This window comes from Sorex araneus, chromosome 1 (genome assembly GCF_027595985.1).
Source record: "Sorex araneus isolate mSorAra2 chromosome 1, mSorAra2.pri, whole genome shotgun sequence".
Taxonomy (NCBI): domain Eukaryota; kingdom Metazoa; phylum Chordata; class Mammalia; order Eulipotyphla; family Soricidae; genus Sorex; species Sorex araneus.
In genome coordinates, this window is record NC_073302.1 from 52,003,249 (window position 1) to 52,016,820 (window position 13,572).

The 13,572-nt window shown below is 40.2% G+C and overlaps 1 protein-coding gene across 2 annotated transcripts in view; it reads right to left on the reverse strand.

Moving 5' to 3' along the window:
* The window catches only part of FOCAD (focadhesin), a 323,158-nt gene that overhangs the window by 190,357 nt on the left and 119,229 nt on the right, over positions 1-13,572 (reverse strand). For both annotated transcript variants that reach the window (XM_055131110.1, XM_055131118.1), the window contains exon 11: positions 8,389-8,646. In XM_055131110.1, the coding sequence (XP_054987085.1) occupies positions 8,389-8,646 (258 nt within the window). The remainder of the gene's footprint in view (positions 1-8,388; positions 8,647-13,572) is intronic.

Here is a 13,572-nt window from a genome sequence, read left to right on the forward strand (position 1 = left end):
CACCTGATTCTCAGGGCTTTCTCACATTCTGTGCTTGGGGATCACTCCTGGTCATAATCCGGAGGTAATATGAAATGCAAGATATTGAACCAGGGTCATCCACACAGAGCAGTATTCTTATACATGAGGTGTGCATAATTCTGGGTTGTTTCCACATTATATTCCACACCCTGAATTTTCTTTCTTCTGGAAAGAGAAACTCGGGTTAAGTCATGCTGTTCAATTTCCTCAAAAGTTAGGTGAGCCCTTGATTATGCATTTACATTTATGAATCAAAGCCAAGTCAGTTGTAGAGAACTGGCATGGGTCACTTCTGAAGATGTAAAGGAAAGTTTCCTTAAATAAGACTTCTCTGAGTTGAAGGGCTGGCAATGGAAAAACTGGAGAATGAATGGTAAACAATGTGAACTGGCAGCATCACTCTACGGTGTCTGTTCATGATGCAAGCAGGTTGGGATCAAGAAACATTGCTCCCTTCCCTACCCCTCAACTGTCACTGTCACTCATCGATTTGTTCGAGCGGGCACCAGTAATAAAAATTATTCTGACAACGGTGAACATTAGTGTAGTCTTCATTTGAACAGAATACTTAATGACTGCTACAAAACTAAAATTTACCTGATACTCTTCTACGTTGTTAACCATATTAAAAGCCCATTCTAAGAAGATAGCTCCACCCGAGAATGTTTAATGAGAAAACAAAGTTACATTTGCTTGGTATTAATTTAGCAGAAGAGAGAACTGCACTGATCTAAATGCAATTCTAGGGCCACTTCTCATCAAAATTCACCTTCAACTTCCACAGAAACTCAGTGTTCAGTGGCACAATGGCATTTGTCTCAGTGTATCTGTAAATAATTAAATGTCACAGTCATAGAAGAGTGAACAGAAAATTACAATCAAGCAATTCCTTCAGTGAGCATCTTAAATAATTTGCTGTTTTGTTTTTATTTGAGGGCTTTATCTGACGGTACTCAGGGCTTACTCCTGGCTCTGTGTTCAAGAGTCACTCCTGGCAAAGCTTTGGGCCAGATGAGGTGTCAGGGATTGAAGCGGGTAGGCACCACATGCAAGGCAAGCACCTCATCCCCAGTACTATCTCTCAGACCCCATTATTTTTATTTATTTATTATTATTATTATTTTTTTTTTATTGAATCACCATGTGAAAAGTTACAAAGTTCTCAGGCTTATGTCTCAGTTATACAATGTTCAAACACCCGTCCCTTCACCAGTGCCCATATTCCACCACCAAAAACCCCGGTATGCCTCCCCCCCACACCCCCCAGCCCCTCCTGGGTAACTGATAAATTTCACTCTTCTCTTTACCTTGATTACATTCCATATTTCAGCACAAAACTCACTATTGTTGTTGGAGTTTCAACACAGACTCACTATTTTTGTTGGAATTTATCCCCCAAGAATACAGCCCTATTGACAAGGAAATATTTGATATTGAGTTTTCCACTGATGAGAATGAAGAGATAAAAAATCAGTTTACAATTTACAATTTGCAGTTTACAATTTAAAAATAGCAGTTTACAATTTCTGTATTTTAGTAATTAAATCCAGGGAGATTAAAGTTGGAAATTGAATCATTTCCCTTCCTGGAGCAGCATGGAGCAAAAGCTTAGTTCACAGTCTGGATACATGGTTGCAAGCACTCGCCGGAACCCCAAGTCTTATAGCTGCCTCTGGTTCCTGCTCGTTCGGCATTCACGCGGCTGTGCGGAGGCATGGCCACCCGGGTCGAATCTCAGCTTGAGCCCGAGCTCGGGCCAGGGCCAGCCCGAGCCTGCCCAGGTGTCAGACCCCATTATTAAGCAATTTGCAATCTGTGGACTCCAGAAGTAACTCATTCCCCAATATATTAAGACAGAAAAAGACAAGAAGTTGATACAATACTACTCAACTCGTATAAATGCTTGGCCTTAGGCAAACAACTAATAAAATACTTTTTTTAAGTTCAAGTATCACTGAAAAATATTTCATCCTAAAGATAATCGCTGTGAGGAGAAGTGAGGAGAAGAGAATGTTGAAAAAGGGTATAAAGTGCCTATCACACAGGCAGGCTTGGGAGCTGGAGGGTACCTGGAAATCTTGTTGGAATGACATGAACACTGGTGAAGAGACTGGTATTGGAACACTGTACTCCTGAAACTCAAACATGAATAACTTGGTAACTCTGCAATTCATGGTGATTCAATTTTTTAAAAACAGATCATCTGTGTGATGTTTATAGTGAAGAAATAAACAGACTGGCATGGGACAGAACGGCTATTGACCTTATATTCTGGTCTGGGTCATTCTTTTCTCAAATTGTTTCATGCTAACAAGTTCATCCCAATTTTGCTGCAAGCATAATTGGTGCTACAGCATTACATGGGAATAGTAGTACAGCACTTCTAATATGTTACATTCTTTATTAAAAGTACTGTACATTTTGGTTTCTTTTTGCTGGTATAAAAGGAAAACACACACACACACACACACACACACACAGAGGAAGCCAACTGATTTCAGTAGCAATTCCTAGAAGTCAGTGACAATAAACCAGAATGCAAAGTGTCCAAAGACTCTTTGTGCAAGTTCTTTTAGAGAATATATTTTCTCCTTTTCTCACAGCAGTAATTTACAGGCCATTAAATTTCACACATTTCCTATTCATTTTCTATGTTAAAATATGGCATATGACCTGGAGTACAAGTATCATAGAATTCTACCCTACAAGTCAGCTTTTTACTATTTGATAATGTATGACTCTTAAAAGACTAAGACTCTTAAAAGTCACGGGCCATGAACTGAACCATGTAAGTGATTTCAAATATCTCACAAGCATATATACTTTTGAAAATGAAAAAAATTAACCCTCAAACACATTTTAAAAGACAAAATAAAATTATTAAAAACTGCCATTGTTCCCATTAGCCAAGACCTTAAACTAAACTTGGCAATTGAAATATTAAAGGGAAAATATATTAAAAGGAAAATTTAAAAGACCTCAAAGTTATAAAATGCAAGTAAAATAAAACAATAGAAAACACAACTCTATATCTACATCAAAACAAGGAAAGTTGGCAGATACCAAGGGTTTGAAAGAGGCACTAAGAATTCCAAACTCAATTTTTTTTAATTTCATCAATGGCAGATTTTAAGGGAAAAAAACTTATGGTTCTCAAAATGTTAAAGTTAATAAATCTGTCTGCTTTGCATATTTCATTTGTAAATCAATCAAACAGAAATGTATGTAACTTATGTACAGTATTTTGAATTATTATTTCATTATTTATTTCATTGAATTCAAGCTACTAAGCTACTATAAATTTATTTTAAAACATCTCAAATAACTAATTTTAAGCCATCTAAAAACTACTAATCTCTGTAGTTAATGCTCAGTTCAGATATGTAAGTATTTACTCAAGAATGTAGGTAGAAACAAAAGAAAACACATTTGGTCAAATTCCAAAAGCACTAACAAATGATCTGATTTCCAAAAGATATTATAATCTTTTGTCAGCTGTTCTCTTCACATATATTCATTGTTATTATTAAGTATCTAATAATCCCTATAAGGCTTTTATAGACTCACACAGCTATGTTAAAAATAACTTCCTATTACAGCTCTATTATTCTCTGGTACTTAACACTTCAGATGAAGAAATCTCAATACCAACAATACAGGAAAGTTATAATTAACAATATAATAATAAGAAATCATTATAATAATTATCTATTTAATCTATCATAAATTATAAATATGAAATATTGTAACAATTAGCTTAGCATAATACAGCTAAGTTAATAGATATTAAGAGAATTTTTTTAAAGAAGTGAGCAATAATCCTTTCCAAAGGGGCCAAAGAAACTGTGCGGATTGATTTGGAGAATCATGGGCAGAAACAGAAAATTTACCTGAAACTGCCAAAAGGAACATGAATGGGATGGTCAAGGTCAAACTGTCCAAAGGAACTGGATGAGAAGTCAAGATCAGAGTTCTCAAATTGTTACACAGAATCTAAAAGGCAAGGGGGATAGAGAGGAAGGAAAACAAAGGCTTCTAACTGGGAGTCTTAGAAGCAAAATATAATCAAGTAAATAGAAGGGGTGTGGGAAAGGGGCACAAACCTCAGGTTATCAACCCTTCTTAGGGAAGCTGTAGCAGCCTCTGACATTTTCAATCTACCTACAATCATATTTCACAGGTTAGCCAATCACTAACAAGTTCAAAATACAATTTGATATTGCCTATTTTTTAATTCATAATTTAAAGTTGAGAAAAGTTTCTCATTAGGCCTGAGATCCACATTATCCCTTAATGAACTTGCTAAAATCTATGTTTAACATTCACAACCACTTATTTCACACCAGATGTGCCCAGATCCTGGGCAAATCACAAGGTTAGGAAATAGCTCTCTGAAGAGGGAAGAATAAGGAAAACTGGACATTACTGCTCATGAGTCATGAGTCATGAAGCCATATGCTTCTATTGTTATTCCGGCATCTCTTAAGACAGTTCGAATGATTTATATCAAAATTTGGGAAAATAACATAACTCACAGTAGCAGAAAGGCAAGAATTGTTATAACAGCATAACCAAAAAAAAAAAAAAAAAAAAAAAACCACCCAGAAGACAAAAGACATGCCTTGAACAGCAATTTCCAGAAAAAACACTACATTACAGAAATAGATGGCATTCCCATTTCTTATAAGTACAGACTATGGTAGGAAAAATCTCTCCCGAAACTAAATTTTAAACTAAAAGTTCAAACGTTACATTGGAATTCACACAGGTTATGTGTTATGGCTCAAATCTCTAGCACTATAACACTGTCGTCCCGTTGTTTATCGATTTGCTAGAGCGGGCACCAGTAACATCTCCATTGTGAGACTTGCCGTTACTGTTTTTGGCATATCGAATACGCCACGGGTAGCTTGCCAGGCTCTGCCATGTGGGCGGGATACTCTCGATGGTTTGCCGGGTTCTCTGAGAGGGACAGAAGAATAGACCCCGGGTCGGCCGCATGCAAGGCAAACACCCTACCCACTGTGCTATCGCTATCGGCTCAAATCTCAATAAATTAAAATTTTAAGATATATACAAAGAGGAGGAGGGGCCATCTTATAAATGCCCCCTGCTTTCATTTTATATACTAAGATCTGTACAGATAGGGAGATTCAGTGCTTACCCTCACTTGCCAGCAGATTGATTAGTGCCTTGTATAGCAAGGTCCCGATATTTTTCTTAGTTTATTAAGTAACTGATTGAAGATAGGATCAAATTACAAGAGTTGGAAAGAGATTAATGCCTACTACTAAGGCAACTTAATCCTAGATTAATTCACCTACATTTATCTTAAAAGATCAATATTAGAACAAAAAGATACGAATCTTGTGGGTATGGTGCCACCAGCAGGTCAACCTGTACCTGAGGGGTGAGTCACCAGCAGGCCAACCTGTACCAGCCTGGTGGTGCCTTCAGATTTCCTGATACCCCAAAATTGCCACTGTGCCTTTGGCCAAACCCAACAACTTGGGGCCAAGTTTACCAAGAAATTAAAAAGAAATTAAACGGCCAAAAGTTAGGTATGTGGGAGCCATACCCACCAATCTACCTCTGCTCAGCTCATTTATTGGTCTTATTCCAGAGACCCATAAATCTCAAAAGAGATCAAAAGCTGTAGTTAGGGCCAATGGCACGGCCAGCTACTGGCGAGCAGGCACGCCCTACACGGTACATGACAATAGTTAATTTCTCTGGAAAAGATGGATACAAGGGCCATGATCCAGAGACATACAAAAGAATCTCTGAAGTGAGCAGTGCAGAGATTCCCCCGGACTTTAAGACAGGCCAACTTCACTGGGGTGCCTCAGGCGGGGGCAGGCACCATCTCTCCACCTGCCTCCTAAAAACCCCAGTGGCCGCCAACTTCCAGAACCCAATGAGAAGTGCAGGTATGAGGGTTCAGTGACAGCAAACTCCAGGCCTCAAGGGATATGGGATGGGCTAGTCCCTCTCTTCCCCGGTCACCATGGGACCCTGGAAGTCACGCCCACAAATTGCCCTAAGCTGCTACTTAAGTTCCTTAAGAGCCATGATCCAGAGACACACACAAAAAGCTGACACGCCACTGGCCAAGCAAGTGAAAACAGAGATAAATAAATGGGACTACCTTAAACTAAGAAGCTTCTACACCTCAAAAGATACAGTGACCAAAGTACAAAGACAGCCTTCAGAATGGGAAAGGATATTTACCCAATACCCATCCAATAAGGGGTTGATATCAAGGATATACAAGGCACTGGTTGAACTCCACAAGAAGAAAACTGCCAACACGATCAAAAAATGGGGAGATGAAATGAACAGAAACTTCCCCAAAGAAGAAATCCAAATGGCTGAGAGGCACATGAGAAAATGCTCGACATCACTAATCTTCAGGGAGATGCAGATCAAAACAACAATGAGATACCATCTCATACCACAGATACTGGCCCACATCCAAAACAACAAAAGCAACCGGTGTTGGCGTGGATGTGGGGAGAAAGGGACTCTTCTTCACTGCTGGTGGGAATGCCAACTTGTTCAGCCCTTTTGGAAAACAATATGGACAATTCTCAAAAAATTAGAAATTGAGCTCCCATTTGACCCAGTAATACCACTCCTAGGAATATATCCCGGAGAGGCAAAAAGGTATAGTAGAAATGACATTTGCATTTCTATGTTCATTGCAGCACTGTTTACAATAGCCACAATCTGGAAAAAACCGGAGTGCCCCAAAACCTGATGACTGGTTAAAGAAACTTTGGTACATCTACACAATGGAATACTATGCAGCTGCTAGAAAAGATGAAGTCATGAAATTTGCATATAAGTGGATCAACATGGAAAGTATCATGTTGAGTGAAATGAGTCAGAAAGAAAGAGACAGACATAGAAAGACTGCACTCATATGTGGAATATAATGTAGCAGAGAGGTACGAGCTAGCAATGATGCAACTTCTGGCAGAAATTTCTCTGGACTTAGTTACTAAAATACTAAAATACAGAAATCCAAAACCTCGAAGCCGCTATTGTGGCCACACGACCTCATATCTCTTCATTCTCAGCAATGGAAAACAAATTATCAAATGCTTCCTTTCCAGCAGCTCCAACTTTGCGGGGGAGAAACTCCAAATAATAATAGTGAGTTTTTTGTTGAAATATTGATATTATCAAAGTAAAGAGAAAGTAAAGTGAAATTTATCAGCTACACAGGCGGGATGGGGGATGGGAAGGTGGGGGGGTAGGGGGGATGTTTACTGTGGTTCTTGGTGGTGGAACATGTGCACTGGTGAAGGGATGGGTGTTCGAGCATTGTGTAACTGAGACTTAAGCCTGAAAGCTTTGTAACTTTCCACATGGTGATTCAATAAAAAAAAAAAATCTCCAAACCAAGCAGCTTGCTGCAGATATGCCTACGGACCTTAAGCCAGGCTGGCTTCAGTTGCCTCAGACAGGGGCAGGCATTGTCCCTCTACCTGCCCCCTAAAAACCCCCCAACGGCAGCCAATTTCCAGAACCCAATGAAAAGTGCAGGTACGCGGTTCAGTGACAGCAAATTCCAGTCCACAAGGGATAAGGGACGGGCCAGTCTTTCTCAATCCCCGCTCCCCAGCTCTATAGGACCCTGGAGTTCACACCCACAAACTGGCCCAGACTGCTACTTAAGCTCCTTAATTGCCATGATCCAAAGACACACAAAAGAATCTCCAAACTGAGCAGCTCACAGAAGAGATTTCTCCAGACCCTAACTATCTAAAATTTTAGAATTCCAGGAGCACGTGGTAGCTCTCATGGCCATGCAACAACTTATGCTATTCATAACAAGCAATACAAAAGAGAGTATGGGGAAGATTGTCTGCCACAGAGGCAGGGGGAGGTGTGGGATGAGGTGGGGGTGGATATGGGATCACTTCAAATAAGAAAAGCAACCAATACACAAAAATATTAGAAAAATAAGAGATGCAGATTTACTGGCAAAGAGTGCTGCCCAATAAAGAAACATTTGAGTCCTTCAGCATAGACAACTCAGAGGAAAATGAACAATTTGGGAAAATAAGGAGAAGAAAAACAAAAATTCACCCCATAATTTAAAATTTTAAAAATCTTCATCCATACATACAGGGGCCAAAGAGATAGCACTGTACGCAAGGTGCTTACCTTGCAGATTTGATCTCCGGTACCCCATACAGTCCACTAGCCCCACCAGAAGTCATCCTGAGCTCAGACTAAGGAGCAAACCCTGAGCACTATCAGTTGTGCGCCCCACTCCCCTGCCCCCAAGAAAGTAAGAATAACACGTATCTCCAACAGGTTTTACCCCATTGTTGTTCTGCTGTTTTCTTTCCTTACCTGAGAAGAATCTGCTTGGGCTAATTCTGTAGTGACCTTCAGTATTTGATGAAGATTCTGTCCTTTATCTTCAACAAGGAGGTATGCCAGCAGAAGAAAAACGTGCACAGGGATCTCTGTAGTAATCGGGAGCAAGGACTGAACTGAAGCCAACCAGTCCCTTGCTGCTGACTCTTCTCTCATTACTTCAAGGATCCTCCAGGTTGTAAATATTGATCCATACATGCCAGTTATGGGAAACACAAGTTTGTGGGAGAGCTAAAAAAATAGACATAAAATAAGGTGTAAGATAAATATACATACGTATATGTAATATATATATATATATATATATATATATATGCATGCTGAAATAGGTTGCAAATGTGGCTCAGTGATTAAGCACATGGCTTGTATTCTGGGTTTGAGCCCCCGAACTACACACACTTAAAAAGTCAAATAAGTTTCGGACATTCATTGACTTTTAATATTTTCTTGCAAGAAATCAACCTTTCTGGGCCAGGAAAATAATACAACAGTAGAGCACTTTACTTTCATGTGGCCAACCTGGGTACAATCTCTGGCACGGATGGTCGCCCAAGACTGATAGGAGTGATCTCTGAGCACAGAACCAGAGAAAGCTTTAAGTACTGGTAGGTGTGGCCACAACTCAAAAACAAAACAGAAATCCTTTCCAAAAAAATATACAAAATTTTTAGTTCCTGTCTCAAACCTTTCTACATATTAAACAGAATTATGCAAAAAAGAAAAGAGTTGTTAAACAGAGCTTTACAATATCACAACTTTTCTTCATGTTTATTATTCCCTCAGATTTAGAGTCATTTTTTAAAAAGTATTAAAATACAACGTTCAGGGGCAAGAGAGTCGGGGAAAACCCATTATTACTAAGAATTTAAGAGAAGGAAAATGTGAAAAGCACGGCATTTACCCAGTTCCAGCCCTGGTCTGAGGCAGTCTTGGCAGATGTAAACTTGAACAGAGAATAATTCATTTCTATAATAAGCAGTAGGAATAGAGTTGGTCCAACTGGAGTCTGGGGATTCATTAATAATTGTGAATAACATCTTCAATAAAAAAATCAAAATGCCTGACAGCACTAAACTAAAATGATACCCAAAGATGTTATGCTTAAATAGATACAAAAAAAAAAATGATTCCTTACAGTAATAAAGTAGTGCAGGCAGGGAAAAGTGGGTAGAAGTTTGGGAAGGGAAGCGAAGTGTCCAAATGGTTCAAGATAAGACAGAGACATTATACTGACTGAAAATCTGATAATTCATTCCAGTTACAGTGTGAAGACTAATTAGACATTGCTGTGTTAGAGAGTCCACAGAATGGGAAAGAATATTTACCCAATACCCATCTGATAAGGGATTAATATCCAGGATACACAAGACACTAGTAGAATTGTACAAGAAAAAAACCTCCAACCCCATCAAAAAATGGGGAGAAGAAATGAACAGAAGTTTCCTCAAAAAAGAAATACAAATGGCCAAAAGGCACATGAAAAAAAAAAACATTCCACATCGCTAATCATCAGAAAGATGAAGATCAAAACAGCAATGAGATATCATCTCACACCACAGAGACGGCACACATTCAAAAGAACAAAAGCAACCAGTGCTGGTGTGGTTGTGGGAGAAAAGGGACGCTCTTTCACTGTTGGTGGGAATACTGACTGGTCCAGTCTTTCTGGAAACAATTTGGACATTCCTTCAAAAACTAGAAACTGAACTTCCATATGACCCTGTAATTCCACTTTTGGGAATATATACCAAAAAAGCACAGTAGAAATGACATTTATACTTTTAGGTTCATTGCAGCATTGTTTATAATAGCCAAAATCTGGAAACAACCCATGTGCCCTAGAACAGATGACTGGTTAAAGAAACTTTGGTACATCTACACAAAGGAATATTATGCAGCTATTAGGAGAGATGAAGTTATGAAATTTGCTTATAAATGGATAGACATGGAGAGTATCATGCTAAGTGAAATGAGTCAGAAAGAGAGGGACAGACATAGAAGGACTGAACTCATTTGTGGAGTATAAAATAACATAAGACTGACACCCAAGGATGGTAGATACAAGGGCCAGGAAGATTGCCCCATAGTTTGAAGCCTGACCCATGAGCAGAGGAGAGGGCAGCTAGAATAGAGAAGGGATCACTAAGAAAATGATGGTTGGAAGGATTGGTCAGGATGGGAGATGAAAGATGGGTGTGCTGAAAGTAGATAAAGGACCAAAAGTGATGGCCTCTCGGTATCTGTGTTGCAAACCATAATGCCCAAAAGTAGAGAGAGAGTATGTGAGAAACTGTCTGCCAGGGAGGCAGGGGGAAAGAGGGGTATACTGGGGAGCTTGGTGGTGGGGAATGTGCACTGGTAGAGGGATGGGTGTTTGAACACTGTATGACCCCAGGCCGCCTGCCCAGAGTCCCACACAGGGAGAAGAGCTGGAGCTCATCAGAAAGCCCCTGAGAAGGGGCCCTGGGCCGAGAGGGGCTGTCAGGAAGCACAGTCCTGGACGCTCCCTTGGAGACGGCCATCCCCGCCCATCCTCCATGTACTCTAACCAGGAAAAATGTGCTAGCACATGGGTAGCCTAGCAGCGGAGAAATACCTCAGTCCTTTCGCAGAAAGTGTCTGTATATGTCATCATTTTCTATCTTAGGTGTTCTCGAATGTTTATATTTCAATTATCCTCTACCTCTTCACACAGCACGCCTCCTGCTCCCCTCCATGCAACAAAAAGTGGGAGAGAGGCGAGAGGACACGGAGGTCTGCCCCTGCCTGCCCCTTCTGCCCCAGACCATTGGCCCCAGCCTATTCGCCGCCACAGTGTCACCTCAGTGTCCGGGTCCACAGAGGACCAGGAGACCATCTTGGTTCAACAGACTCCTTTTTTGGGGTTTTGTTTTGGGAGTCATACCAGAGATGCTAAGAATTACTGCTGGCTCTGTACTCGGGGATGACTCTTGGCACTAACTCAAGGGACCACATGGGATGCCAGGCATCAAACCTGCAAGGCATGCACCCTACCTGCTGGACTATCACTCCAGCACCAACAAGCGCCTTTCCAAGCTCCTGCTGGGTCAGACACTAAGAATAAGCATCCTTAAGGGCTCGGAGACTTGTTGGGGAGACGTGATTATCTTGAAAAACATGGATCCTTAGAGTATAGTGCAACGGGGACTCGGCATGCTTTCTAGGGGAAGAGGCTGATGGGGGAAGTCTGGGAGACTTCGTGGAGTTGGTGACATTTAAACTGGAAGAGTCAGGTTGCTGACTGGAGACTTAAAGATTCTCTGAAAAGAAAGTGATGTGCTGACACATGGCATTAAAGAACCTGGCACCGGGTACTGTGCTGATGCTTCCAGTTGTCAGAGTGGAGGGAGGACAGTTGGGGGAAAGCAGGGCCGAGACCAGGAAGGATCTCAGGCTCCGGGATTTGGTGCCTTTGAGCAGCACGGCACTGCTGACACAGTTTGGGCTTGGGGGATGTCCACACCATGCTCTGCTGGGCCTCGGACCCCAGCCTCATGCATGTGAAGCTCCCGCCTGGTGAGCCCAGCCTCCTACCCCTGTTGCTGATATCAGTTAACCATGACAAGCTACTCTTAGCAAGCTACCAAGAGTATCCCACCCACACAGCAGAGCCTGGCAAGCTCCCCGGGGTATATTTGCTATGCCAAAAACAATAACAATAACAGGTTTCATTCCCCTGACCCTGAAAGAAGCCTCCAATCCGGAAAGATGAGTAAGGAGAGGCTGCTAAAATCTTGGGGCTGGAACTAATGGAGACGTTACTGGCGCCCGCTCAAGTAAATCAATGAACAACGGGATGACAGTGATACAGTGATGATTGTAACTCAAACAAGAAAGCTTGTTAATGTACCTCACGGTGATTCAATAAAATAAAATTTTTTTAAAAAAAGAAATCCCTCTGTTGTCACAGACTAATAGATAAGGACACAGATAACAATTGAAAGAACAGAAATAAAAGGTTTATATAACATTTAGTAAGCTTTAAAGAGATATAAATCATATATCATAAAGTCTATCCTTTTAAGGTTTATAATGAGTGAATTTTGGTTATTCTTAGAATGATATTGTCATTGTCACTATCAAATTTTATTTATTTTCTTAGTTTACTTTTGTACTTAGGTCACATCCAACTGTGCTCAGAACTTAGACTTGGCTCTGTGCTCAGGGTTCAGTCCTGGTGGTTCTCAGGGACCATATGGTGGTGGTTCCAGGATCAACTCTGGTTGACTGTGTACTTAAATGATTCTTATCACCCCCAAAGAAAACCCAATACCCATTAATTCCTATTCTCCCAGTACACCAGACACTAGCAACCACTAGACTATATTCTGTTCCTTTGCTGGCCATTTCAAATCACTGGAACCATTAATACATGGTGTGTTCTGATTGCCTTCATTCATGAAGAAGCTTCATTCAAGTTCAAGTTTCATGCATGTTCATATTCATTTCAAGTTCATTTCAAGCTTCATTCAAGTTCATGTCTTATATCAGTATTTTTGATTGTCAAATAATATTCCACTGTTTAAACATATTTTATTTATTCATTCAATATTAATTAGCATTGGGGTAGTGTCTATGTTCAGCTATTATAACAAATATGAATATTCCTATAAAAGTTTTTGTGAAATGCCAATACATTAGCACTCTTCATCTCTTACTGTCAGGGAAATGCAAATCAAAACAACAATGAGCTATTACTTCACACCAGAGAGACTAGACTATATTTAAAAAAGAGTTCACAACCAATGCTGACATTGGACATGGAGAAAAAGGAACCATTACCCATTGTTGGTGGTGATGCCTTGTGGTTTAGACTCTATGGAGACCAACATGGAAAATTCCCCCAAAATTAAGAATTCAGCTTCCAAATGAACCAGTAATTCCACTTCTGGGCATCTATCCCAAGAGCCTGTAAACTTAATTTAAGGAAAGATAACTGTATTCCTATGTTCACTGCAACAAAATTCATAATACCACAAATTTGGAAACAACCAAAGTGTCCAAGATCAGATGACTGGATAAAGAAACTGTGGTACATACACACAATGGACTATAACTTTTCTCTAAGGAAAAAAAAATGAAACCATGAAATTCCTTGCTATGTGGTTGGAGCTGGAGAGTACTGTGCTGAGTGAA